The following is a 27,772-nucleotide window of genomic DNA, read 5'->3' as shown; positions in this document are numbered from 1 at the left end:
CGTCTGGCACACTGTCAGCGCTCAAGAAATACTGGCGATGAGCTATGATCATTTGACTGCAGAGCAAGCCTCTTCTGGGGGAAGTGGCAGGTACAATCAGCCCCATCTTGTATGCAGGGCAGTGTGACTAAGCGTGGACCACCCCAGGGCTTGGACACGGCCAGAGACAGACAACAGAATGATCAAATTTAACTTGAGCGAGGTCACCACCCAGAACTAAGGATGATGCAAGTTTCTTCCCATCTCTAATATCGTATTTATCAGAATATAATGATTCAGTAATATCAGATTTGAAACACTAACAGGCAGAACAAAAGCTAGCGGGAGAGCTGAAAGAACGGCAGGGTCTCCAACAGCTGAGTGAAGAGATAGGAGAGAAGGCAGGTATCATCAATATGATTTTGCTTATGAGAATTTAAGTGAATCACCATTATTCCTAAGCGGTATTTTAAGATTCCTGACCTTGGGGTCAAAGCTAACTGGACCACTCTTTCTCAGAAATAGGGCTGTATAGACCTTTATCATGACAGTTTGCTGAATTCCCTACAAGCAGAAACTTGCTTGGCAGGGAACATTAAAAACTAAGTCCAAATTCCATTTTGTTAACGTACAAATCGGAGTGTCTCTGACAGAGGCAGAGCTGGTAGAAGCTGACTGTTAAATCTGCAGAGTGGCGTTTCCAGTATCAGCACAGGTTACTGGGGAGACTTATTTTGACGGTTAGATGGAATATTTTAAAATAATTGTATAAGGAATAAAGGTATAAAACTCAGAATTCCAAAGCCTACTTTGACTAAAAAAGGTAAAGCAAAAGAACCGTGCCTTCGAAGTGCTGACCAGAAACGACAATACCCCAAATTTTATTCTTTCTTCCCTTAAGCACTGCCAACGGGGTCTAATTAAATAGACAAGCCAGAAGAGAACACCCCTGGCTCTCTAAGATCCCAGTTTGCTCTGCTTGCTTTACTCTGAGCGGCCTTCTTAGAGCCTGGGAGGGGCTCCATGGGGGCGGGGTCCCCGGCTCGCCCGCCGCTACAGCTGCAGCACCACCACTTACCAGGAGAGGGCGGCTGGAGCTTGGGCTGCTTCTTGGTGTCTCCCGTGCTGAAGACTTCCGGCGGGGGCTCCTCCCCTCGCTCAGTCTTGCACTCAAAGGCAAACAGGTACTGAATATACTGCTTTTTCAGGGAGCTCGCTGCACTGCTTGAAGTGCCAACATTTAGGTTGGTTGCCAGCTCACGCCACTTCTTGTTTTTATTAACCTGGCAAAAAAAAAAAAAAAAAAAAAAAAAAAAGGCAGGATCATTGGTTTGCAGCAAAGTGGCTTGTTTAAAGCCAGGAGACAAAAGAAAAGCACTTAATGTCCTGTTTTACTTCTTTTGTTCTTCACTTGCCTCTTTTAACTAATCCTCGTTATTCCCACTCAGTAGTGCATAGACAGCATTTACAGTTATAAAACCATTAAGGAACCTGCTGATAGCTACATAAAAAGCATTGCTCGTGGAGATTCTTCTGCCTGGTGCATCTTCTAATGCCTCACACTCTTCCAGAGCTGGTGCTGTCCGGCCCAGCGATTTACTCTGAGCAAACGTACGCCCTCACTCACACTCATCCCCATACCGCCTCTTATTTTTTTTTTTTTAAAAAAAAGAAGGGTGTCTAAAAAACTAACATAAGAAGCAATAACAGAACTATTTTGCAAGTTAAGTGTCTGAGCCTTAATATGAAAAACAATATCTTCTTCCAACAGCCGCAAGCTTCCGGAAAGACGAGCCTATAATTTTGGTCCGCGCCCAGCCTCTCACGAGGCTTTCTTGTGGTGTTGGGTGAATAAGGCCCCAACCAAATGACCCCAACTTAAAAGCCCGGCCGAAGCCATCAGCCCTGTCTGAGCTGTGGAGGCACCAGGTCGCTGACATGGTAGCACCTGTGGGCTTGGGAAGGGGTGCACAGGACTACCCAGGGTTCCCAGTCACACTTCGGATGGAGGGAACACAGCTGCAAAAAGAGAAGAGAAAAAAGGAAGGAAATCCTCAAATGTTACAAAAGAATTTGAGGAATTACTTTAACCTTTTGATTCCCACATGGGAACACAGTTACATGACACTGAAACACGAAGGACACGTGAAGGCCTGCAAATACTTGGGGAATATTTTGCCTTTAGACGTTTCCTGTGTTAAGTAGCACAGGTTAAGGGGACAGTGAGTTTTAATGAAATGTTCAATTTTTGGATTCAAACTTTTTCACAAAGCTCTTTATGTCCATTTACTTAGTACTAAATGGTGCACGATAAACCACGGAATACTCCTGGGAATGCTTAATGCCATTTTTGTTACTTAACGCCAGGCTGCAACAAGCAGGCTTGCAATTGCTTCCCAAACAGTAAGCAGAGCGCTGCCTGATATACCCTGAATGAGCTGATCTATCTGTGGCTGCAGCACCTATTCCAACCACATCTGATGGCCACCAGGTAGAGCGCAAGACAGGGTGTGAGCAGCAATGCTGCCAAGGAGCTCATCACCACTGTGAATCACTGCTACGTTCAAGCAGCTTCATTAGCTAAGCCAGCAGAGTCCTGCTCACAGACCCAACATGGGAATACACACTACTGACAGAGTGAGGTGTCTAGACAATCCCTACGCTGCTGCGATGGGTGACACCCAATTGTTTAGCGTCCTGGGGATTCTAAAAAAATCTGTCAGGGGGTCTAGGTGTAAAGAAAGAACGGTCAGGGGAGTCTATGCCCATAGGAGAAATGTCCGGGGTGTCTAGAGAGGAAAGGTTGGGGGGGGTCTATGCTCAGAAGGGAAAGGTCAGGGGTGTCCAGGTACAGAGGGGAAAGGTCAGAGGGTTTAAGTGCAAGAGAGAGGTGTGTATCCTGACCTCTCCCTTCACTGACCGCCACTCACACCTGGTCTGCATCCTATGATTTACCATCTGATCAGGCAGTCTGGAGTCAAGCTCTGATTGCTTCAGTTGTAGGCCTCAGGTCTCAGGTGGGAGGAGGCACCTCAGAGAGGGCTGAGAACAAAGGCCTCTCCTGCATCCCCAAGAGCTGTGTGGCACCGAGACCAGGGTGGGCCCTCGGTGATACCTGTGGATTACATGACCCGCCTTTGGATAGCGAGGCCCCGCACCACCTGAGGCCCGAGCAGCTACTTTCATTGATCTGGGTGGGAGCCCAGGTATTGACAGGTTTTAAATTCTCCCAGGTGATGCTAATGAACAGCTAGGTCTGAGAACTACGGGCAGAAATAAGGGCTTGCGTTTTGCAATCAGACAGACCTGGCCTCACCACCTAGCCTGAGAATCCCTGGGCCACAACATTGTACAGTCGGCCTTCCGTGTCCCTGGATGATGCATTTGTGAATTCAGCCAACTTCAGATTCAAAGTATCAAAAAAAAAAAAAAAATTCCAGAAAGTTCCAAAAATCAAAACTTGCATTTGTACCAGCAAATATTTAGGCAGCATTACATTTTATTGGATATTGTAAGTAATCTAGAGATGATTTAAAGTATACGGAAGGTTGTGTGTAGGTTATATAAATAAGGGACTCGAGCTCTGAGGATTTTGGTATTCGTCGGGGTCCTGGAACCAATCCCCCATGGATTCCAAGGGACAACTGTACTTCATCTTGTTACATCTCTTCTTCAGGGCTGATGACCTTGCATTTCACGGGTATTGAGAAAAAAAGTGACAAGAAAAAGCACAGTGCCCAGGACGCAGTGGGCACTCACCCCTTAGGACACTTTCCCCCATTCTACTTCGGGACATGGATACACAAACCAGACCCAATGCTAAAAACTGGGCTGAGACTGGTGAGGAAAGTGTGGCCTCTAGGGTACAAAATTGAAAGGGGAATTGCAGGGGAGGCATCTGCACAACCCCAAAACGAGCGCCTCCTGGAGTTCTGCACTCCGGGTGCCACTTCTGCCCATGCCAGTCCCAGCCCTGTGAAAAAGGGACAGCACTGCTCTTCTTGTCGCCCAGGTATAGTGGACGTGGTCTTAGAAGGATGACTTAGTTTTCTTGCTAAATTGCTCTGGATAGAGGGAAACAGTGAATTTTTGATTTATATCTAATCTAGACAACTTAGTCATCTGCAAAACATTTTTATTTACTATGAAATTCTGACAGATTCAGTAGAATTCTGGAGCTGTCAGGGACCCGAAAGCAAAATCTAGCCCAAATGTCTCATCTTACAGATGAGGACTGAGATCCATATAAATGACTGAGGTCACTCTGCGAGTGGGCAGCGGATCCAGGTCCCTGGCCCCGGCACTCTCCCCCTGCAGCACATGAACACGGATCCCAGTAAAGGTGACCTTCCCAGGGGCTTCGCTTTTTCTTTGTGAGAAAAAAATTCGAGTCTGTATATTCAAAGAAAGCTGCTGTAAGAGCTTATCTATAGCATCTCCTCATTCATTCATTCATTCTCACCTGTGCCAAACCTCCAATCTCTTTAACGCAGACATAGAGTCGGAACAGGTCCAAGGGCTTCTTGCCCACCGCAGGCAGACTTGAGACCGGGGAGCCTCTCTCCTCCATGAAGGTGAGGTATCGGTCTACCCACAGCTTTCTCTCTGGCTCATTCCCCAATTCATACACCTTTGTGATCTTTTCGCCAGTGGTGGTGGATGAGCTGGACTTCTAGAGCCCAGAAGGAGCATTTGGAGATGGGGCATGGGTGGGCAGAGGGAAAGGGAAGAAGGTGAGAAAAAAGTAATGAGCTACCAAATACAAGAAGAGAAGAAATTTTAAAACTACTGCTATCACACAACAATTAGGAATGAAGGCTACTAGTTCAGGCACAAAGTATACATTGTCTTAATTAAGAATTTACTTTGACTTTAAATAAAGGGCCCAAACTCCCCCTTTTATATACTTGAAAAACAAAAAGGAACAAAAACTTTCTTTTACTTTATCGATATAAGCGTTGAATCCCAGAAGGCAAGATTCCAATGACGCCTCGCGTCATGTTTAAAAACAAAAGGGTGCTAGCTCATTGAACGATCACAGTGAATTTAACATTTCACACCTAATGTTATAGAGCCCTAGAAAACTACATGGACTCCTACATTTCCTTGCCAAAATGTGGATGGCCGACGTGTGTCTTCATTAAAACTAAATCATATGGAGGAAGAGCAAACACGTGGTACTTGCTGAAAAATATAAGGTAGGTCACATGTCACAGGACCCAGTGGTGTGTGGGCTCTTTGTAGACTAATGACCAGCTGAAGCTCTGGCGTTCGCTCGTAACCACCTGCTTTCCCGACTTAAGATTCCTTGAACTTCTCTGCCAAGGTCAAGGGGCTGTTTAGATAGTTTAATACATTTCTTAAGCAGCCACGTGTTAATCACAAAGACATGTGCTGTTTCATACTCCCAGCATATCTATGGATAAATACACACGTTTACTTTCATGTGCCCATTTGGTTTATACTGATGCTCTAATTCTTGGTCTTTTATTTTTCTAACTATGTATTTGATTCTAAAATGTCAAAAGTTGCTGTTTCATAAAGAGCCCAACTGTATATTTTTCCTTTCTTTTATGTCTGTATTTGTAACGCTATTTGTGCACTTGTAATATCTGCAACTCCGGGATCATCGTGCAAAACCACTTGTAAAGTCTCGATAATATACTTCATTTAGTCATGTTTATTTACTAGGTCGTCATTTGCAGTGTATAGCTCTTATTTTAGATGGAGTTTTTCTTAACTCTTTTCCACTATATTTAGCTCAAGATAATTTTAAACATACTGCTGAAATGGGGGCAGTGGTGGTGGTAGGGCCTGAGAAAGGATGCTTGAGAATGAAACTAATCAAGCTGGTGAGTGGCAGAGGTCCCTCCAATTAACATGTAATTTTCCCAAGCTGTTCTGGCTAAAATTTTAAGCCTTCAGCTTTAGAATTATTGAAGCATGAAATCTTTACGTAAAATATATAAAACTGGGTAATACAGTTGATGTAAATAAAGAAAGTAGAGTGGTAGGATAAAAAAAATAATGTGATCTTTTAGAATTTGACGCTGAAGCTAAAGAAAGTTACTTTAGATAAGAACTTAAAGTATGTATACATGTTCCTATATATGTCTATAAACTCATGTACATACCAGATCATGGAACATACTCCATAACCAAATAAGCTTTTAAAATTTATTTACCATATTCTCACACCCAAGGAATATCTGACTCGGAAAAGAAACTGTTCTAACACATTTTACGCCACGTTCTCATACTGGGAACGTTTCAGAAACTTCGTCATCATTAATGAGGTAGTTAAGAACAGAGGTTTCCAAATCATAGTTTTGAAACTTTGTCTTTATTGGGAGGTACACTGAAAACAATGGACCCAACCTTTTTTTAAAAAAATAAAAATTTGAAAGAAGAACCAGAGGAAAAAAACATTATCACCTAAAATCAATTAAAACCACCACCATGAACCTCCCCCTTGCATTTCATCTGTGAAGAACTGAGAGGAAAAGTCTGAGATTCCATTTAAAAATAAGAGATATAAAATCAGTCGTTTCAGTTTACAGTCACTCTAGGTGCTCCGCCAACATCCCGAGTAAAAAGATCCAGCTGCTGTTCCCGGCCAGGTCCTCTCTAAACCCAAACTGTGGAAGGGCTCCAGGAGAAAGTTAATCGTGGCCCAAGCAATGAGACTGTGAAGTGTTTGTTCCTATCTATGAAAGAAGGGGATTCTCGTAACCTGAAACCGGCCTAAAGTAATGATTTACTTAGTTTGACTATCCATATTTTAACTTTTCTTACCTTTCTTTGTTAAGTGAACTTAAGTTTAATTAACTTCTACATATCTCAATTTGTTCTCATAAAATTAGAAAACCTTAATGAAGATAACAGTTTTTAATAACTGTTTTACTTTTCATAGTTTTTAGATCTTCAAAAATGCATTTTATGGTGCCATAATGTAAAAAAATGCATCTGTGTGAAAAGAAAGTGGTCAAGCCTCAGTTTTATGTTAGGTCCTAGAAGAGGCCTCCCCTGATGCCGGCTCCCTGGTCTGAATCATCATCGCAAGCTTTATTTGTCCTTGGTGGCACCTGGCCTCACAGTGCACAGAGGCCTATGTTTTGCGTGGGATTAGCTGTCTGCCCTCCACTCTCCTGACTAGACTTTAAGTTCCACAAGGCAGGAAGTGGGTTGATCTTGAATCACCAACAGTGACAGCACACTGAAGGTACTCAGTGCATTATTTGCTCTGAGTGAATACTCAAATGGACAAGAAAGGTCTGAAAAGTCTAGCACCATCCAAGTAAGAATTAACAGCTGATTAAAATATTCTATAAACAGGTTTTCGGTGAGTGAAGTGCTAAGTGAATGTGGACACAATCTAATAAGACTGAGAGCTGAGAAGGGATTGGTGGGCAAGTAACATCTCCATTCCCAGCTTCCTGGGCTGCACACTGGCCCATTCCCAAAGTTAGTATTTGGGTGCCCAAACAGAGAAAAAGGACATTAAGAGAAACAAAAGCCCTAGGAAATAAAGACTATACACTTTATCCCTGATCAGGCTCAAAACATACTTTTTTTGGTATGTTATCATTAACATACATTAATTATGATGTGACCTTTGAATAAACGTCATTTACACTCTACCCATTGAACAATGGGCAAGAAAACTAGCCCCAAAGAACGCTGGTTAACTTTTTCAGGCCACTAGCACCACCTCATATTGCTCTGGTGTTGTAAAAATTGTATCCTACTGCATGAAACAGTCGTGGAGGCAAGAAAAAGAAATGGAGATAGCTGAAAAATTACAGCAAGACATTATTATGGTGCCACAAATGTTTTCCTTGCATATAACTTAATTAAGTCTATAAGTACACTTTTCCTCAAGTCTTCGAAGCAGATTTACATTTCAGCAGTCTTTACCATATGCCTGGTAATATGTGTATATGCATGTGTATGTGCAAATGTTTATTTTTATTTTAGAATGTTTTGTAACAAAACAGCGCTGGTCCATGGCACACTGTCAAAGCACAGAACATCTCTGTTATTTAGTCCATTTCAGGCCTGCTATTAGATAGGCTTTATTAGAAACACTGTTAGGAGCAATTTTAAGTACAAATTAAAGTTGTATCTCAGAAAGAGAAGTTAAATACTCTTCAATATATATCTGCAGTGATTTGATAGCAGAGATAAGTTTAGGTCCTGCATAACAAGCTCCTTTAGTTCCTTTCTTGAATGAACATCTCATTAGAGGGTGGTGCTGTTTTTTCAACACAGAGCAATCTCTAACACCTCCCACTACCTCAAACCACATCTTCTGCTGTTCCCTTGTTCTAAGACTGGAGCCAGAAGTTTGCTTGTAAATTCTTAAACAAAAAAATGGCTATGGTACAGGGAGAGATAATGTATGTAGAAATATTAATGAAATCAACAATTCAGTTTTCTTTTTTTTTTCATATTTAAGTAGAAAGGAGGGTTTTGATAATAGTTTCCTACAGGACTTATTGGATAGAGATAATGTGACTAGTAACTTAAAATAAATATCTCAATCATTCTTTATAATTCAGAAATCAGCAAGATGGAAATTTTAAACCTATAATATGGTCTATTAGTAGCCTTTAATAAGTTATTATTCTTAATTATTATCTTAAGGTTTTAAAGATATTTTCAACCTCTGAAATCTTCCCCTCTGAGCCAATAAACAAATGTTTTTGAAAAGTTATAGCTGGGGTTCTACCTGTTAACTTGATAGTATCACTGATTCAAAAACACTTTTTCTATGATTAAAACAAAACACCAGAGTAGATCATGGGACCGCCCCCCCCCCCCCCAATGTTGGCTGCCTTCTGAGACTCAAAGCAAATAACACAAAGATATCAGAATTAAGGAGCTGCACTCTCTCTTCCATTAGCTCTGCTTAATCCATATTAGAAGCATTTTTCATTTCATCTCGGTGGTTGAAAAAGCGAAACATATGTCTACAAAGGAGGTAACAGCGAATATTGCCCTCTCTTCTTCTGAAAAGGAAAATGCTGGTTATACTAGAGCTCCACATGAATTTTACAAACATTTACTGGAACTAACAAGTCTTCAAACCTTCAGCTCTATCTGCTTAAACCAGAGAATGGATAATTAATAGCAGCCTCCTTTGGGGGTTTTGACTAGATTGCCAGATTCTGCAGTCAGGGTCTTCTTCCCTCCAACTTGCTTTTCCTGAGCTGTGCTCTTCAATACATTGTCTTGCAAAAATTAGCGCATTAATTAAGCCTGCTTGGCAAGTAATTGCATGTTAAGATTTTTTTTTTTAAAGATCTTTTGATTCCTTATATGAATGTAAAATAAAGGTTACGACAGTGCCATTCTTCTTTTTTTTTAATGGCACAGAATTAATTTCTTTAGTAGGAAAATAAAGGCCTAGCTCTACAGACAGAAGAATATTAAGGCTAAAAAAATTCCCCTATGTGCACATTTCCATTTTTGTTTTTTAAAATATCGTATGAAATCAACACTTAATATCAAGATTATGAGCAGGCTTGTGCAGGATATAATTTTTCTATCTCAACTGATTCTAATGTAGGCACACATTAATCTAAGAGTAGCATTCCAAATATTCACATGCACTAACATTTCTACAACTTTTCTGTTAATTTCTGACAAGCAGATTGAAACAAGGCCTGGCTGATGATATGCTAAACTGTGCCCAGAGTGTAATATTTATATTTTCAAGATAGGCAGTTTTGAAATAAGATGTTTCAGACACAATAGCCCATGAAAGATTTAGGCCAAAGGCCAAACTTATCATATACTCCATGGCTGCTATTAGTTCCCATGTAAATGGACAGTTAACTCATTTTAAAGATCTTCTATAAGCGCACAACGGATTCGACATTTAAACAAAGTCATTGCGTGAAGGAGTTTGGACCCAGTAACACAATCACATGCTTCGTATAGAGACGCTTCTTTGTATCAGTGGTTTCATTACCAGCAATCGACTTATGTACGATGCGCATAAACTCTACTCACTTTGTTACTACTATAAAGAAAAGCCTTTCATGGATAAATTATGAAGAAAAAGTCTTATAAAACAAATAAATAAGCAAGCATTAAAATAGAATTAATTATCAAAAAACCCCCAAAAAAACAAAAAAAACAAAAAACCAGAGCCACTTACAGGGCTTGATGGAGTCTTTGGCCAGCCTGGGCTGCTAATGCTATCACTTTCATCTCCATGAAATGAGGAGATGCTAGCAGAGCTGGGGGACATTGGGGAAGGGACTGGCAGGTTGCCGGGGGTTGGGGGCTGAGAAATACCCTGAGAGCTGTAGCTATCCTGTGGTAGAGGAATAAAAAAAAAAAAAAAAAGACAAAGGTAGGGCAAACTTTATTTAAAATAACAAAAAGCACATCCAGTTTAACAGACTAATTTTTATATATAATAGATATATATATATATATATAAAGACATGTACAAACAAACACACAAAACCACACACATATAAAAGTATTAAAACAACATTCTTAATTAGTATAACTTGGTAAGTTTGCTGGATGCTGGATAAGACCACTGAGCCACCATGCTTACTTCAAGCTTACATGGAATGCTAAGCATGGGTTACCCCTTATGAAAGAAAGAAAGGAAAAAAAAAAAAAAAAGCTGTTCACCTTATTTATCAAATAAGGTAGGAAAGCAAAATATTAAGTATGTTGTTGTTGCTAAGGCGGCCAAAACAGGAAGCTACAAACTGAAGGCAGAGAAAATGGCTTCAAGTACCAACCAGGCAAGATCCCTTCCTTCTCCCCACCCCCGAAGCATTTCTCTGGGTGGGTCCTGTCCCTCCACCCCTCTCCCCCAGCCACGAGTTAAATGCCATAAGAACTAGTAACTTTCAGATCCACACCATGAGGGGGGCGGGGAAAGAAGACTGCAAACGTTTCGCACAAGATGGAGGCATGCGGAAGAGAAGAGACCAAATGAAAAAAAGTGAGGAGAGAGCCACACGGCAGCTGCAGCGAGCAGACCCCACACCGCGTGCAGAGGAGAGAGGAATACCTTCGACTTGCTCTCCGGCTGTGCAGTGCCTTCTTCTTTACCATCTGCTTTGAGAGGCAGGGGCAGTTTGGATTCACCAGGAGACATCATATCTGCAAGACCCATAGATGCTAATCGAAAACAGGAGAAAAGAGTTTGGGATTATACATGATGTGTCAGGCTGTGCTCCCGCTAACACAAGCTACTGAGTGATGGGGCACCCGAATTTCCCTCCAAGGAAGGAAAGAAAAAAGGAAAAAGAAACTGTAACTCAGAGAATACTCATTTCTGAAATCTAAGTAGCATGACATTCTGGCAATCCTTTTTTATCTTAGGGGGAAAAAAAGCAATCATTTACTCAAGACCTAAGCCACTGAAAGTCAACTTTTATCAATATTATTTTTTCAAAATTATTACAGCTTTAATAGAGTAGGTGCAAGTAGAAATATGCCCAATGTCTAAATTGCTCATGGGGGATTCAAATGCTGGATATGTCTATTTTCACTGGTGGACTAGAGGATTTACTGCTTTCTTAACTTCCTAAATTCACATAATCCATAGTCTGTAAAATCATTTACCACTTTGTATTGTTTCATTTGAAAACCGCATCTATTACATATGGCATAGGCTACAATAACGGAAGGTGGTTGTAACAGATGACTTCAAAAACAATAATCAAAAGTAATTTTTGAAGGAGAGGATTTCTAATTATTTTGCAATGGGGCTGGTTTCCTTTCATTCTGGTGCAGTGCACACATGGATCAGTCCTCAGCCTCAGCTCAAATGCCCAGGTTAGACACCCACACCAGCTCAAGTCAACCCTACGATCCCAGGCAAAACTCATTTCCTAGCTCCTGGCTCAGAAATTCAATCAAGTTCATTTAGGCTTTAGAATGAAAGGTTCACCAAAGAACAACGGATTTACACGCATTTATTGCAAACACTACTAGATATTTCCAAGTCAAAAATATGGATTTAGATTTCCTTTTAAAGGAAGAACAAGGCTACAGTAGGGAATCAGTGCAGATATCCGGGGAATAACAGCTGAATTTCTACAGAACCCCACTGTGCAAACCATCTGCACAGCACTGGGCTGTGAGTGTCACACCACACAGCTGTGTGAGGAGGCAGAGTGAGGAGAGGTGGAAGGAGAAAAGGGAGAGGGGAGAGAATCACGAGCCTTGGAAATGAGTGAAAAACCGAAAACATTCCCATTTCAAAATAAAATAAACCTTGAGGTTTTGTGAACAGGACCCATTTTACATTCTGCAAATCAACGCGCTGGCCTAACCACGGCAGTGCACATGCAGCATAATGTGGGAAAAAAAAAAAAAAAGCTTTAAAAAAAGGCTCCACAGATTGCCCACTACAAAATGATTATTGCACATATTCATGTATTACTATGTTTTAGAAAATAATTAGTTTTAATTACAGCAGTGAGAGAGTGAGCAGGGCTCTGGCGAATTAGCTGGCAAGCTTTGTGGTGCTAATTTGCTAATATCGTTAGCATCACTGCAGGTTGAGACCAGAGGTCCTGCCAAAAAAGCCTACCCAGGCACGTGCCTGTGAGTTTACATCAGCACACTCAATGATGCGCTCTGAAATGCCTGTATTTTCCATGGGCACATTGGCTTGTTTTTCAAAGCCCATTTGCAGCTCAGTCAGCCCTTGAAGTCATCACCACACACACAAATCATAATTGGGATGTTTTTCTTTTCCTTTTTTTTTTCCAAATTACTTTCAATACTTAGACTTTAAGAACTGGAACAAAAAGCTTTTTCAAGTGATGCAGCTGCAGAGAAAAATCTATTGGGATCAGCTAAAAATGCTGTTATTTTTGTGAACGTGTGAAACCTCAAAAAAGCAGCTGAGAGATATTACACCAAGAAGACAGCCTCGTGCAAAGTAGCGGATTGCTTTCGTGCAGTTTTACCCCTTGCGTCTAGTGAGATAGGAACCAGTAAATCTATACATTAAGAAACCCCCTTTGTAGAAGAAGAGATGGGGAAAGAAAGCAGGATGAGTATGGAAAGAGGGGCTTCTTTATGAAAGCCCACAGGTCCTTGCTAGGTATTCCCAGAGTGGGTTCAAAGGGACGACAGCCACACAATTTCAGAGAAACTGGCAAAGCCATGGACACACGGCTTAAGTCCTGCTCCTCCTAAGGTTGTAACAGATAGTTTGGTAGCATTTATAATAGATTATGCCTGAATATTATTTTTGAAAAATAGTAATTTCTTTCTAATTCCTTCTTCATGCATGAAATGTGTTAATGTACATAAAAAGCGGGTTTTTTAGCATAAAGAACTAGGCCAATATTGTATTATGATAATTAATGACAATTTACAGTGATTTAAAAATCACACTTAGATGAATATAAGCATGTATATTGGTTTGAAATTCCCCAAACTTCTTCATTTCCTATTATATATTTTAAAATGGGCATTCGGGGGATGCAAACATATTTCGAAAATTACATTGCTGGGACTTCCCTGGTGGCGCAGTGGTTAAGAATCCGCCTGCCAAAGCAGGGGACACGGGTTCGAGCCCTGGTCCGGGAGGATCCCACATGCTGCGGAGCGACTAAGCCCGTGTGCCACAGCTACTGAGCCTGCGCTCTAGAGCCCGTGCTCGTGCTCCGCAACAAGAAGCCCACGCACCGCAATGAAGAGTAGCCCCTGCTTGCTGCAACTAGAGAAAGCCCGCGCGCAGCAATGAAGACCCAACACAGCCAAAAATAAACAAACAAATAAAATTTTAAAATTACAATGCCATATTATTTTGAGAGATAAATAAGTATAGAATATAGGGTAATAGCTTTACTTACGATGTAAGTTTTATTTTACTAGATGGATCATAAGGTCTTTCCTTACTGTGGCTTTTACTATTCCTTTTGTTAAAATGCTTACTTTTGACTTCTTACCAGAATTCTCAATGAATACTGCAAAGAGCCATATGCTTTCCAGGGCACTGTTACTCCAGGGGCACTATTTTTTTCTTCTTTCCCAGAAGAGAAAGACCACCAATATTATAAGGATTTGTTAAATTTGTTAAATCAAGTCACTGTTCTTCCTCCTCTTGACATCAGTAATCCAGCATGTAAAGTTCAGACATAAAAAGGGGCAGGAGAGAACTTTCTGACTGCACAAAGTGCTGTGTGAGTACTGCAAATACATTTCGACTAGTAGCCTCTGGCTTTACCATTGGAATTTAAGAGCTAGAATGACTTCTTGGAGTAAGTGCGGGTCAAGGTCCTAAGGCAGTTATTCCACCTGGATTTAATATATTCAAAAAGAACATAAAGAACATATGGTGCAAGTAAAACGGGCCTTAAACATCCATTCCTACTCTCCCAGCTTCCTTTCCTTAGTCTCCCTGCCAGGCTGCAAAATCATTCCCAGAAGATGGTAAAACAGGACCGGAAACACACAAACAGATCTTTTCTGTTCATGGTAAATAACATACCATACTCCGTAAAATATCTTATTCCTTGTTTTTGAAAACACAAAGGGTCTACCTACGTGTATACATTTGTAGATAGTCATGACTATTTTTATATGTGGCAAATATATAAAGAATACTCTTAACACATACAAAGGGTATGAGAAAAGCTCAGGAGAAACACTTGTCTCTGGCTGGATCAGCAAGGCCTTGAAAGAATCCCCCGAAATTTCCCTATGCTGACATACCTCCAAGGGGACAGTGCATGGCCACAGTGCTGCTCATTTACTATTTGTAAGTTATTCAGATGGAAATGCCGTATACTTTGTACAGTGACTTCTGGTGAGGCAAACTTAGAATCACAGACAGTAGATATGTTTTCTAGCATTTAGATTTCTTCTTGAAGGCGACAGTTTACATGCAGATAATTATACGACTAATGGATATTATAAAATGAAACATAACTAAGTACAATGTAACAACACAAGTATTATATAAGGGTATACTTAACAAGGTTATACATAATTTATAATTTTTCCCATAGTAATACATAATTCTAATCTTTTAGTCTAACTACATATTTTTTAAAAGCTTCTTTAGAGGGAAACAATCCCCACTGCTCACCATCCCACTTCTCCCCACATCTGAAGTGAAGAAAGAGGTGCCACCTTCACAGTCACACTGACTCCATTTAAATAATTACTTGCTCACTGAGGCTTGTAACAATTTGTCACTACACAGGAGGACTGTTTTTGGCCCTGCACACTGCCTACAGCACAACCATCTGAACTCAGCAAAGGGGATGCTGGAATGCCGGCTGCACAAAGCTGCTAACTGAGGTTCATAAAACCCCACTGGCCATCATTTGTATTATCTGCACTTTCTCCAAAAGTGTCCTTTGTTGGAGAAAACGCTTTGCTGTTGTCACTGGGAATTTATCTCCATGAGCCCAAACCAAGTAATCTGAGGTGGTGATGATCCAAGCCATTTCTGGCCCATCTCTAGAAAAGTCAAGTGTATGCCTTCAGACCAAAACTCCTATCAGGAGCCACAACTGTAACAGTCTGGGTTCCTTTGTCATTCCTGTTTCCCTCAGAGATTGTAACACAGTTATAGCAGATTCACATGTATCTATCAATAGAGACACAGTAAATGCTAAATCATCAATATTCCTTGGAGATGCTAGATGATTACTTTCTATCAGGTAGTGTTTTTGACTTAATAAAACTGGAATCAAATCACATAAATGGGTAGAGGAAAATTTGGTAAATTATTAAAAATTCAATACTTCAAAACGCACAATGCAATAAAAAAAATATATATACTACTAGTAGCCCATACAAAAGACTGTGAGGATAGACGGCCTTTCACTGAACATTTCCTCTGTATGAAATAACAAACAGCTGAATTATCTGAATAATAATAATAAAAAGAAACCCTCTCTGTGAATCTCCATTAAACTGGTTATTCCTCAGGAATACATAAATCTTCTTAGGCAGGGTATCTATTTGTTGTTGGTTATTTTTTGTGGTTCTGGGGTCCAAAGGAAAAAAGGGAAAAATGAGTATTGCTAATAGTGGGTGAAAATTTATTGTGTAGTTTCAATGCTCTGAAGTAATTTTATTTCAGCAAGTCAGACAAAACACATCATGGAATAACCCCAATACACCATTACCTCGGACAGTGCTGGGAAGGGAAGGGGAAGCTTCTAGCTAATAATTCAAGCTTTTTATCTTTCATTTCAAATGTAAAAACATCCACCTCGGGGCTTCCCTGGTGGCGCAATGGTTGGGAGTCCATCTGCCAATGCAGGGGACGCGGGTTCGAGCCCTGGTCTGGGAGGATCCCACGTGCTGCAGAGCAACTAAGCCTGTGCGCCCCAGCTGCTGAGCCTGCATTCTAGAGCCCGCGAGCTACAACTGCTGAGCCCGTGAGCCACAACTGCTGGGCCCGTGTGCCACAACTGCTGAGGCCCGCGTGCCTGGAGCCCATGCTCCGCAACAGGGTTGGGATGGCGGGGACGCTGCAGTGAGAAGCCCGCGCACCGCAGGTGGGAGTGGCCCCTGCTTGCCGCAGCTGGAGAAGCCCGCCCGCAGCAACAAAGACCCAATGCAGCCAAAAATAAAGAAAATAAATAAATTTAAAACAACAAAAACAAAAACATGCACCTGCTGGGATGAACGCCTGCTTAACATCAGGAAGGGCTGTTGGATTTATTTATTTAAAAAGCTTCATTTTCACCAGTACTATCTATTTTTTCCTCTTCCATAAACTTTTAAAGAGAAGTAATCAGGAAATGGCACTATTAAATTAGACCCTAGAAACCAACAACCCTAGAAGCTCAGATGGGATGCAAGCCCAGCCTCTAGCTGACTGTCGTTCCTGACAAAGAAAGAACAGCTCCTGGGGCGTCTTTCAAAGATGGAGAGGTCAGAAAGGCGGCGAAAGGCAGAGGAAATGAAAAAAGGTAATAAGAGGGAGCCCAGCCTCTGACTCCACAGTGTTTTTCTAACACATCATAAAGCACTGCTGGACGCACAGCTGGCTATGCAAAGCTCTGTAGTAACTAAAGGAGGGAATCCTACCCAAAACATCGGTGCCAGAAAAAGTTAACAGGTCAGGTGAGATACGGCATCGTTTTCTCATTTGAAGAGCAGTGCTCAGCATCACTAGATAGGGGGCTTGTAAAGGGTGGTTCGGGACCTTGGGGGCCTAAGAACGTGGAGCATTTGCACAGTCTTAGACATTTTTGTTATTTCCACAAACTGACAGCATACTCTTACTCCACTAATCAGATGGGATTTGGTAAGAATGCAATTGTTGAGATCATAAAGTGTGCTGAAAAAGTTAAACATCATGAAAAATTTAAAACAATTCATTTAAAAATGTATAATTTCTCAACAGCGACAGTAAACAACTATTTTCATGTGTAAATTTAAAGGTGAGTTTTCCTAAATGAAAAAAAACTGTTTCAAACACCCCCTTGTCCTGCCCTTCAATCATTTCCTCTGAAATATGAATTTTAAATGCTTATCTCTACCACTATCAAATGGAGATAGACTTTGTCACGGAATCTTCCAAGACTCCTAATAATGCCCAAAGACAAAAAGAGCTTAGTGTATATACTTTGCAAGCAATCTCCAATGACACTTGAAATATGTCCACATATTGCACAAACACAGAATGAATAAAAACAATTTACATAAAATGTAATGTAATCCTCAAGTCTTAATAGATGGAGCAAGTACCCAAGCAGCAGAGAAGTAGTATTTTCCCCCTTTTCACCCAATGATCCGACTGCTTGAGTTGCTTTTATACTCTCAGTGGTACCAGCCTAAGAGGAGAAGAGGGAAGGGGGAGGACAGCCCTCAGAAGCACAGAGCTGCCAAGGTTACCTGTGGAGCTGTTCACCATATTGGGCGTCATGCTGTAGGGGGGCGCCTGCGTGTTCATCAGCCCAGAGCTGTTGCTCATGGGCTGGCTGTAGGGAGAGCTGGAAGCCATGAGTCCGCTCTGATTCACGCCGGGAAAGCCGCCTTGCCTATATGAAGAGAAAGCACACGCATACGTATCCTGACCACGCACAGCAGCAGCAGTTTACCCCAGCAGTCATTTCTCATAATGGCAGTCATTTATGCAAGGGGTTGCTCCCTTAAAGTAATTTATTTCCTGGACCAAGAGGCTGAACTCTACTGCTAAGTAATTATTTAATATACTATGTAAAGATTCCAAACAATGTAAGTTCCACAGATAATCATGTCTGGTGTTCCAGGTTATAATTTATATAGAGGAGTATAAGCAGGAAAGGGGGAACTTGAAATAAGAACAGGAATTACAAAAGCAAGCAAAATTAATTTCTAACATTTAAAAAGATCTGACTCTTTGTTAACACTACTTAATATCCTCGCATCGAAAACCAAAAGTCGAGAAACAAAAAAACGAATGGGCAGTGTGAAAATGTTGTTTAAAAACTTTTTTCTTTGACCTAACTTTTCTGATATAATGAATCCTGGAGAAAGCATTTCCAAAGCTCCCTTCAACATTCTGCGATTAGGTACTGTTAAAAACACATCAATTTCCCTATATTAAAATTACACAGTAAACATCAGACTTCCACTTCTTTTGCAGGACGTCTCCTGTGACAGAAGGGAAGGGGAGCTTTTAGACTGGCTGTACGTGTCCCAGTAGGCTCCAAGGCACCCCTCCCCCACTGCTGTGCAGACTCATTTTTCTGGTGACTTAGTTTTGTTAGTTTTGTGCCTACGCTCTGCTCTGGGAAAGACAAACTTCTCTTCACTCTTGCAAAGAGGAAAAGGGTATTCTTTGATCTGAAGGAGACAACTGTCACATAATGTCATGTCTCTAACGGCTGGAATGAGACAGGGAAAGGTGGGGAGAAGAGGTTTAATTGTCCCAGGAAAATTACAATGCAAAAAGAAAGATGATGGCAATGTGGCAAAATCCTGAAAAGACTCCACTGTTGTCGTCAAGCTTTTCTTATGTAAATAGTATACATTTAAAAACTTATCAAACTTTCCGCGACTAACGTTTACTCTTAGGAGTAGAGCTGATAGGAGAGGTAAAAATCCCCCGACACGTTGTTTATCTGTTCCAAACTAATTGTAATTACAACCCCTCCACCTCCATTAAACTGTCATTTGGTGGCTCTTAATGCATAAGAGTACAAAAAAAAAAATTTTAAGAGATCCTTTAAGAAATTAACATAAGTCATTAAAAAAATACTATTCTTTTTGTGTAGCTATTTTCAGTGGATTTAACTTTCTGCTTGGTAGAAGAAGTTCCAACATGGTCTATCTGAAAATTCAAAGTACTAAAGATTTGAGTGGTCTTTTCTTTCTTTTACATATTTTACCAAACATTCAGAGAAGTTCTGTACAAACTAACACTTATGATGGTTTGGAAAGAATGTTCCAGAAGTCTGAGAGGCTACTGTTGTGAGTGAAGCTCTGGGAGGGGGGGAGTCTTACTTCTGCCCTGAACCGCAGCTCACCTACCCCCCCTTCGAATAACTAATGCTGGTGGGACTAGACGGCAGTTCATCAGGGTGAGCCCAAGATCACCCAATGGCTTCCGATTAACCCCTAGGTCATCAAATACTTATAACACGCTGCCCAGCAGCTATGAACATACCCCTATATGGTTAGGGTCTTAAACATCAGCAATGTAGACTGTTGGCATTGACTTCACTATCTTAGGTTCTCTTCTGAGGAGTTTCATTCAAAAAGACGATTTAGCATTCGTGTCACTGTTTCAAAGGAGAACAAGTAGCACCTGTTGGGACTGTCCTCTTAACTTCCTTAGCTGATAAATCACATGAAGAGCATCCTTAACTTAGGAACAGGCTGTGTTTTGTGGAGACTACTTCCAAGTCAGTGACTGCTTTGACCTGTCCTTCAAGATCCAGTTTTAGGGGCAGCCTCCTCCAAGAAGGCCGCCCTTATTCTCTGACCTGGAAGCTCTGCCTTCTCCAGACTCTGTGCCTATATAGCTTTTTATAGCTTTATAGCTTCTGCATTTTCCTTTGTATATTAAAATAATTTATGTTCATGTTTTGGCTCTTATAGGTGTATATGCCTCCTGAGAAGTACAAATGAGCACATCACAGCTACTAAAAAGTCTCTGTTAAATGAATGAATTGATGGAGAACATTATCATCGTGAATAGGCATTTTGAAAGATGGCCCCCTTTTCAAACTTCCACCAAATTCAGTTTCACACGTGGTGAAACTAACGTGTGCATGAAACTAACAGTTCCTTAAGCACACTTGTTTATAACTAAGGCGGAAAAAGAGAATCAGAGTATAAAATCCATCAGGCAGATGGTTCCATTAAGTAACCTCAAAGGCCCAACTCTAATCTACTATTTCTCCCCCAAGTCTGCACAGTTCATCCTCAATCACCGTAAGATGGTGCAAGTGCACATAGCAGAGGTTTTAAAAAATATACTTACAATAACAAAAAGTTAAAGATTTAAAGGTCCATGTGGTGGATGTCAGCTGCTGGTTACAACGGTCCTCAATTAAACTATGCCTATGGTTTCAAGAGTCTGGTTGGAAAGCCAGGGCTCTTGACTCTGTCACTAGTGACACCTTCCACTGTCACTGGGATCCAGGGGGAAAGTCACTTGGGCTCTCTTAGCCTCAGTTTTTACATCTGAACATGGAGGAACTGATAATGATAATAACATCAATAACTTATCAAGTACTTACACATATGTGTGGCATGATTTCTAGGTACTTTACACATTTAATTTTTTAAGTTCCTGGAGGAAGGGAGGTGGCATTATGTTCACAGACAGAGAAAGAAAATAAGGATCAGAGAGACTAAATAACTTGCCTGAAGATACACAGTAAGTGGCAGAAAGAGAAGTCCCCAAGCCTGCTTTCAGCCCAGTATGCTGTACACTGCCTCTCTAAGGGCCCTGTAACGACGCTAACTCTCGATGAGACAAAGCAGGCTGTTGTGCTCCTTCCTTTTGTCTACCATACTCCTCTTTTGATGTAGAAAGTGACAAATCACAGCGGTGCTTTCCTCTGGGCTTCCTGGAGGGCTCACACAGTGAGAGGTAGTGGAAGTGGACAGACCAGCCCCCCGGACACCGGCCTTGAGGAGGGAGTTTATCCTGGGTACTACGGGCCTCTTGGGTAGTATCCAAGCAAGGAAGGAGCTGAGAGGGAAACGGGCCTTCCCAGGAGAGCAGGGCACGTGCGGCCACGAGCATAGCACTTGGCCACCTGTCTAAACGGGGGAGAGAGCCAGTCTGTCATCATCACAGAAGAAATCCTATTCATTACTGCTTTGGAAATGACTGCCAAGACTATTGGTAATTTTGAACAAGCAAAATGGGCTTGATACTAAAAAAGAGCTTTCAATGCCCTCTGTTGAATTTTGGAAATCGAGACAATTTGTTTTTTGGAAGGACACATCAGATGGTTGCCTCTCTGACTAGGCCGAGCGCTCCAGCTCACTGTGGTGTCGCTGACAGAAGAGCACTTCCAGGGCTCACAACACAAAGCTGATTTGGTTGGGGCGACTCTACCATTACCAGGACCACAGCCGCCTCAGAGGATGCTGGTCCCTTTCCAGAGGCAGCGCTCACCGACGACCAGCTCTCTTTCTGACCACAGCAACATTTGGAATGCTCCAAATGGAATTAGGAGAGCAAAGAAACAAGTCACTAGTTTCCTGTTTTCAAAGGGAAACAAGAGCGACAAAACAAAAACAGGCAAAAATACAAACTGACATGAGGGAAGTATTTTCAACGTAAAACCCTACCAAGACGTACAACGTAAGTTGTACCTGGAAGAGCAAAGTGCCCTACCTCGATCTTTGGGTCTGTGAACTGCTGGGATGTTGTTTCTAGCGGGTCTATGGGCTCAGATGGTTTTTGTTACGAATGACCGCTCTCCTGATGGCACGGATTCCTAACCCGCAATGGCTGTGGCAATGAATGCCCAATAATGTCTGGGGGGAGGGGGGACAAACATTGGAAAATAACGGTTTGTTGCTGTTATGCTGCTGAGGCAGCTACTGAACTGTGCCCCGTGGAACCGACCGTGTTGGGTGGTGCCACAGATCACAAGGCGCTTACTACCACGCGGCCCTGCGCTGGCCGGGGGCCAGGGGGCCGGGCACAGCCCGGCAGGACTCCCCCAGCTCAGGAGTGCCGAGGTGTGACGTAGGCGGTTGCTACGTAAATGTGCGGACTTGCAGAGGAACCAGAGGCACTTGAATTGGTCTTCAGTTGGGACTAGACCTAAGTGTTTAAGATCTGTCATTCCATGACAAAAAGCAGGTTATTCCAACGAGAATGATTCAGAAGTGGAGCTGGCAGGCGCCCTTCCCTCTAGCACTCCTCGGTCTACACACAAACAAGTGGTTTCTCATAGCTCGTCCTTTTATTCACTTTGGAGATTTCTCAAACATTACATATTAATCTGCCAATAAAGGGCTGGCTTTGGGGGAAAAAAACCCAGAAGCAAATACCAATTTTAAAGTGACCATTTCCAATGCTTCACCGTGAAAACAGAAAGGAGAATACAGCTTCCCACCACAGTTTGAATTTAGCAGGTAAAAATGTCAGTATGAAATCCAATACAGAGTAACCACACATTTCTAAATATCGTGTTTTTAAGTCAACTACGATAAAATTTAAAGTAAAATAAAGTCTGCATACGATTTTCGTGCTTTAAAAGAATACTTAGGCCATATTGTTTTAGCAATCACCACTACTTTTTCTCAATAGGGATAGACTGGAAAGTGTGAAATGTTTATTTTGAAAATGAATGGATTTCTGATACAGCTCTTTGGAGGAGGGTAGGGACAGACAGAAGAAACGCTCTGGAAATAGACACCAGGTGAGTGAAGCCACTTTATATAAAGTCTAGTGGCAAAGACACACGGAGAGAAGCTCCACTCTGAAGAATCCTAGCACTGAAAATATCATTATTGAATTATGCTCAAAAGGAAGATAAAGCAGTGCATGCTTTATTGGACAACGGCATGACTGCCAAACATATGTATCTTTCTCTATACGGACTGTCACTATGGATGTAGTTTAAGTTATGAAGCCAGAAAAGGCTGCTTACTGACAAAATAAATGACACTAACACTAAAACTTGGGGTACTTTCCCACTTCAGCCCAGTAGTTATCAGAACCAGGAACTTGAAACTTTGAAAAGCCCGATTCCAGCAGTTCAACCTCGGAGAGCTCCAATCGTATACACAACATTACATAGGATGCTCTATTTTAATAAACGCAAATAATCGGGTTTATAAACAAATAATTTGCACGTACGTGTCCAGATCACTGGTGAAACAGGCTTTCAACCTAAGTTACACAGCAGCTCTTCCAAAGCAGTACCAAGAGGGACATTCAGTCAAGATTATTTAAAATCTAATATCTGAAGAATGAAAATCACTAGCTTTGCCCCCAAAACAACACAATCAAAACAGAAGTGAAAGCTGTCCGAACTGCAGCCCATTTTCGGTGTGGCTAATCCATCAGTACACCTGTGACAGCAAATGCAACTGCCGTTCTAGTGGGGAAATAATGTTATAATCTCAACAAGCCAGTTGCTTTGGCTAGAAATCAACCCTGTGAAGGTAAAGTGGCACTTATATCATTAAACCAAAGACAAAGAACAAATCCAAGTGCCAATGACTTAAAAATCTGTAGATTCCTAGAAAGATGCACAGCCCACACACTACTTTTTTAAAAAACTGTTGCACCCCTTTCACTCAGGAAGGCGTGCTATAATAACAAAATTAGTCAGAAATACCTTCTGTGTAGCTGACAGTTACAGACATGTGTGCATGATGGGTGTGGGAGGGGAAGGGGAGGAAGGAGCCCACCGGCAGGCCCAGACAAAAGCAAACACGAGTCAAGTAACCAGAGCAGGGAGTGTCCAACTGCAACCACGCCGTGCGGATAAAGGAGAGGTGCACGCACTGGGGGTGCTTATAATGAGGAGGTCAGGGCACGTTCCCTGAGGAAGGGATGCTGGCCCCTCTGAACCCCCTCCTCAGGTGAGATCTGAGGGATGGAAAGGGACTCAATCAGGTGAGGAGGAGAGAAGAGGAGAGGAGAGATTAAGAGATGACAGGGAGAGGGCGGGGGCCAGGTCACATGAGGCTTACGGTTCTCTGGGGTTTCGCCTGTCCCCTAAGAGGAGCTGGCAGAGACTAGAGGTTTAAGCAGGAGAAATGGCAGAAAAGGATGTGTATTTCAAAGGCATGGTCCTCTGGCTGGGGGGCGGCGGGGAGGACGCAGCAGAGGCAGGAAGGACGAACGCAGGGCAACAGGTGTGTGGCTGTCACGCGAGTCCAGATGAGAGAAGGCGGCGCGCGGAACCGGGGTGCGAGTGACGGGGAGCTGAGCGCTCCCTCAGAGGTAGACCGGCAGCACTCGGTGATGAGTCAGACATTGTGGGGTAAGAAAAGGTGGCCCGACGTCCCCTGGCTGCCCGGCTGCACAAGGGACAGGTAAGGGGCCGCTGCTGTGCGGAAAGACCAGCAAGAGACGTGAGCTGCGCTCTGGACACGTGGGGTCTGAGCGGCCAGGAGGCCACGTCGCGGAGGCGGCTGGAGACCCAAGTCTGGGAAGCGGAGGGCGAGTCCTTTCCGTCAGCCTTCCTCCCTAGGCAGGAACGCCCTTTACAATACTTCTTGGTCTGTTTTCTAAGATCTTCCCTGTGTGAACATCACCTCTTTTCAAGGCAGCCTGTTCCCTTAAGGAGAGCTGAAGTGGGTATGACGACAGCAACAAATTAGCTAGAGCAACAATTATCAGTCACTTCCCAGCTATAAATTAATAACTCCCCAAACCCTTTGGTAATCGATACGTTTAAGTTTTTTTTTTTTTCTTCCTTTAAGCATGGACAAAGAGGAATGTAATAACATTCAACGTCTCTATGAAAAAGTCCCTTTCAATAGAGGGGAGTAATGACTTTCTTAGCAAATCCTCCAGAGCCGTCTTTAGTGAGTGTATATTTGCAGATGACTCTTCAGAGCATAGCTTCTCCCACGCGTGTCTCTGCCATGGGCCTATATAACGTGGCGCTGCCCACTGGGCCTCTCTGCGCCTAAAGCACTCTGGTTGTCTCCACCTTTCTCCAGAGAGCTGTATTTTCACCCCTGCATCTCAGTGAAGCTGTTTCCACCAAGCACGGAGGAATCCTGCATATTCCACGCTGAATTTCCTGAAACCCTGTAACATCAGAAACCTTGTTTCCCTTTCTGTTAACTATTTCCTGCAGATTCCTCAAAGGGCTCCAACCTGCTCCCAGCTCTGCTCCTGGCACTCACTCTAAAATGGCACCTGTCGTGCAATTTCAAGATTCAGTACTTCCTTTTCGCTTCAGTGCAGGTAACCTGTTTTAGTTGTTCCTAAAGCAGCTGACTGATCTTCACCTTCTCTCTCAAAGCACAGGAGAACAAATAGAGCTCTAGGCTTCTGAAGCGAGACGCTTCCTTGTCGGAGTGTGAAGAAAGTACAAAAACTATCTGGCTCCTTGAATTTTGGTAATTGCTAACTAAGGATGTTCTCTTCATCTCAAAGTTGATTTTGGTTTGTTAAACCCATTGTTCTGTTCTTACGAACTGTTTACTGACAATCCTACGAAAATGAACTAAAGTACTCCCTTTTGAAGATGCTACATTCAGAGGTTTTGACATCAGCACTTCCTTCAAGGGCAGGGCGTTAGGAAAGCCACAGGGCCAACACCGGGCCCCAAACCTCTCTTTTCCCTGCAAGAGGTGAGCCCGGCACTTTGGTGGGTGGGTGCTGGCACCCGTGGCTTCTGACTGGCCTCTAACAAGACGTAACTGGCACAGTTCCCTTGTCTGGTAAAAATGAGATCTGTTGAACCTTGTGAAAGAGAAACTGGTTGCCTCTGATGTCCCCCTTAGAAAGAAAAAAGTGCCCCTTTCTAACTGCATTATATTAAAGATCTTTAAGAAAGTTTATCTTGAGATCATAATGCCATTAAGACCTCGAATGATTTACAAAGAAGGCTATTCCTTCTCTGCGATAGGAGTTCCCACCTTTGCACCAGGACACTCCCTTCCTGGGTACAAGCCGTTAAGGGAGAGCGAACTGACACGGGGGTGGGTCTCCTTGGAGGTCTGGACACTTGGGACGCAGGCAGCAAATGGGCGTGGCAGCTACCGAGGAGCCAGGTAGCAGGTAGCAACGAGCTGACCCCAGTGCTGCTTTAGGAGGGGACAACTGAGAGGGCACAGGTCTCACATGCATTCAGACTTCTTGTACCTTAATGGACCAGGCTGTCGGCTAAAAAAATAAAATGGAATTTGGGTCCTGAGATCCGCATCTCATACACTTTACCACAGCAACATTCTGTCAGACCCTCTAACAAGGAATGCACTTGTCCAGGGCCGCAGTGCCAGGAAATATATCAATATGGTTATTTCCAACTTACGAAAAAAAATCCTCCTAAAATTCTTACAGATTTTCTGAGCTAAAGGTGGCCTTGGGCCACAAAGTTACTTAATTTATTTCAGCAAAACACCGTTCAAAATTAGGGTAAAAAATGTTGCAAGAAAGGCCTGATAGCTGAGCAGAACTATAGTTCTTTACGTCCACGGCAGGTGCTCTGGCCCGAGAAGCTGGAGGGGCAGGACCCGGCAAGTTCGTACCGGTAGGTATTTAACAATCAAAGGCAATTTAGTAAGAGTTAACTTTTAAAGCAAGGGACGAAACCTTGTGGTTTGGTTTTGCTTTTTAATCTACGTGATGGAAATGGAGTTCAAAATAAGAATGAAGGTCAAGATTAGAAGAGCCTCAGGGAGTTGCTGCCACAGGCTTAACGCTACCAGCTAAGAGGCCCTCTGGGCAGTCGGACAATGCAGCCCCCCACCTATGATCTTCACTCGGTCACCCATGACACCTCCCCAACCACAGACTGGGATAGACCAAGACCCGGATCACAGCCTCTTCATCGCTTACAAACTCTTCTTGTTGCCTTCGGCCCCAAACCCTGCTGAGGTTATGAGATTTCAGACTGAGAACAACTTGACACTTCCTGGTTTCAACCTGAAAGCCTTGCAGGTTGGTGCTGAGGCCAATGGTACTACCTGAGACAAATGTGATCTCAGCACTCCTACCTTTAACAACTCCGAGCAGCTGGGATTGGCTGGGCTGTGTTGCTGATTTTTTTCCAGTGACGGGTGGACTGTAATGCTGATTCTAGATGTGATATTCCCAGTTTGTCCGGTGTGAACATGTGGTATGTGGGGGAAGAGATGTTAGTGGGCCCATGAGGTTAGAAAGGAAGACAAGTGGCCTGGGTGAGTAAACCTGGGCACACACTCCACTGATGGAGGACTGGCCCGGTTAATCAGAGCCCCAACCCAATACACACATCATTGCGAGCTCCCTTAGACGTAAGGACAGCACCCAGCTGTGAGAGGTGCAGACTGGGACGTGGATAGAAGACATTCTGAATTAAGAAGGCAGTTCTAGGAATGGAGGAGAACTTGGAATATCTCAGAGTATCAGGAAGACACTGATATCTGAGAGGATGCTCAGAGGTAGAAAGTGAGACAAAAGATCGCCAAAGCCTGAGTCACGGTATCAGGTCTGTTTAAACGTCAGTTCCTTCTAATTCTATCCAGTGTCCCCAGCTCTAGTCCAGTATTTTCTTCCGTCAGCGTCTATCAGGTACAAAGCACGGGCTCTCCGAGCTTGGGCTTTCCTGCCTCTTCCCTCTGTGTTTTTCACTAGTGCACCTCAGCAGCAGGAATCCCTAATGCAATCCCCAGATTTGTGCTGGTCTTCTACCCCAGGATC

General features: G+C 42.7%; 1 protein-coding gene across 1 annotated transcript in view; it reads right to left on the bottom strand.

Annotated features, from left to right (window-relative positions):
• Window positions 1-27,772, bottom strand: part of ARID1B (AT-rich interaction domain 1B) — a 409,766-nt gene that overhangs the window by 23,036 nt on the left and 358,958 nt on the right. The window contains 5 exon segments of the mRNA XM_089922181.1: window positions 1,058-1,262; window positions 4,442-4,651; window positions 10,145-10,303; window positions 11,024-11,133; window positions 17,839-17,984. Of these exon segments, the coding sequence (XP_089778307.1) occupies window positions 1,058-1,262; window positions 4,442-4,651; window positions 10,145-10,303; window positions 11,024-11,133; window positions 17,839-17,984 (830 nt within the window).

Source organism: Delphinapterus leucas, chromosome 12 (genome assembly GCF_059928025.1).
Source record: "Delphinapterus leucas isolate spDelLeu-1000000601 "Yukka" chromosome 12, BTC_Dleu_Yukka2, whole genome shotgun sequence".
Taxonomy (NCBI): Eukaryota; Metazoa; Chordata; class Mammalia; order Artiodactyla; family Monodontidae; genus Delphinapterus; species Delphinapterus leucas.
Note: the sequence above shows the minus strand (reverse complement) of the source record. Positions and strands in the feature narration are given on the sequence as shown.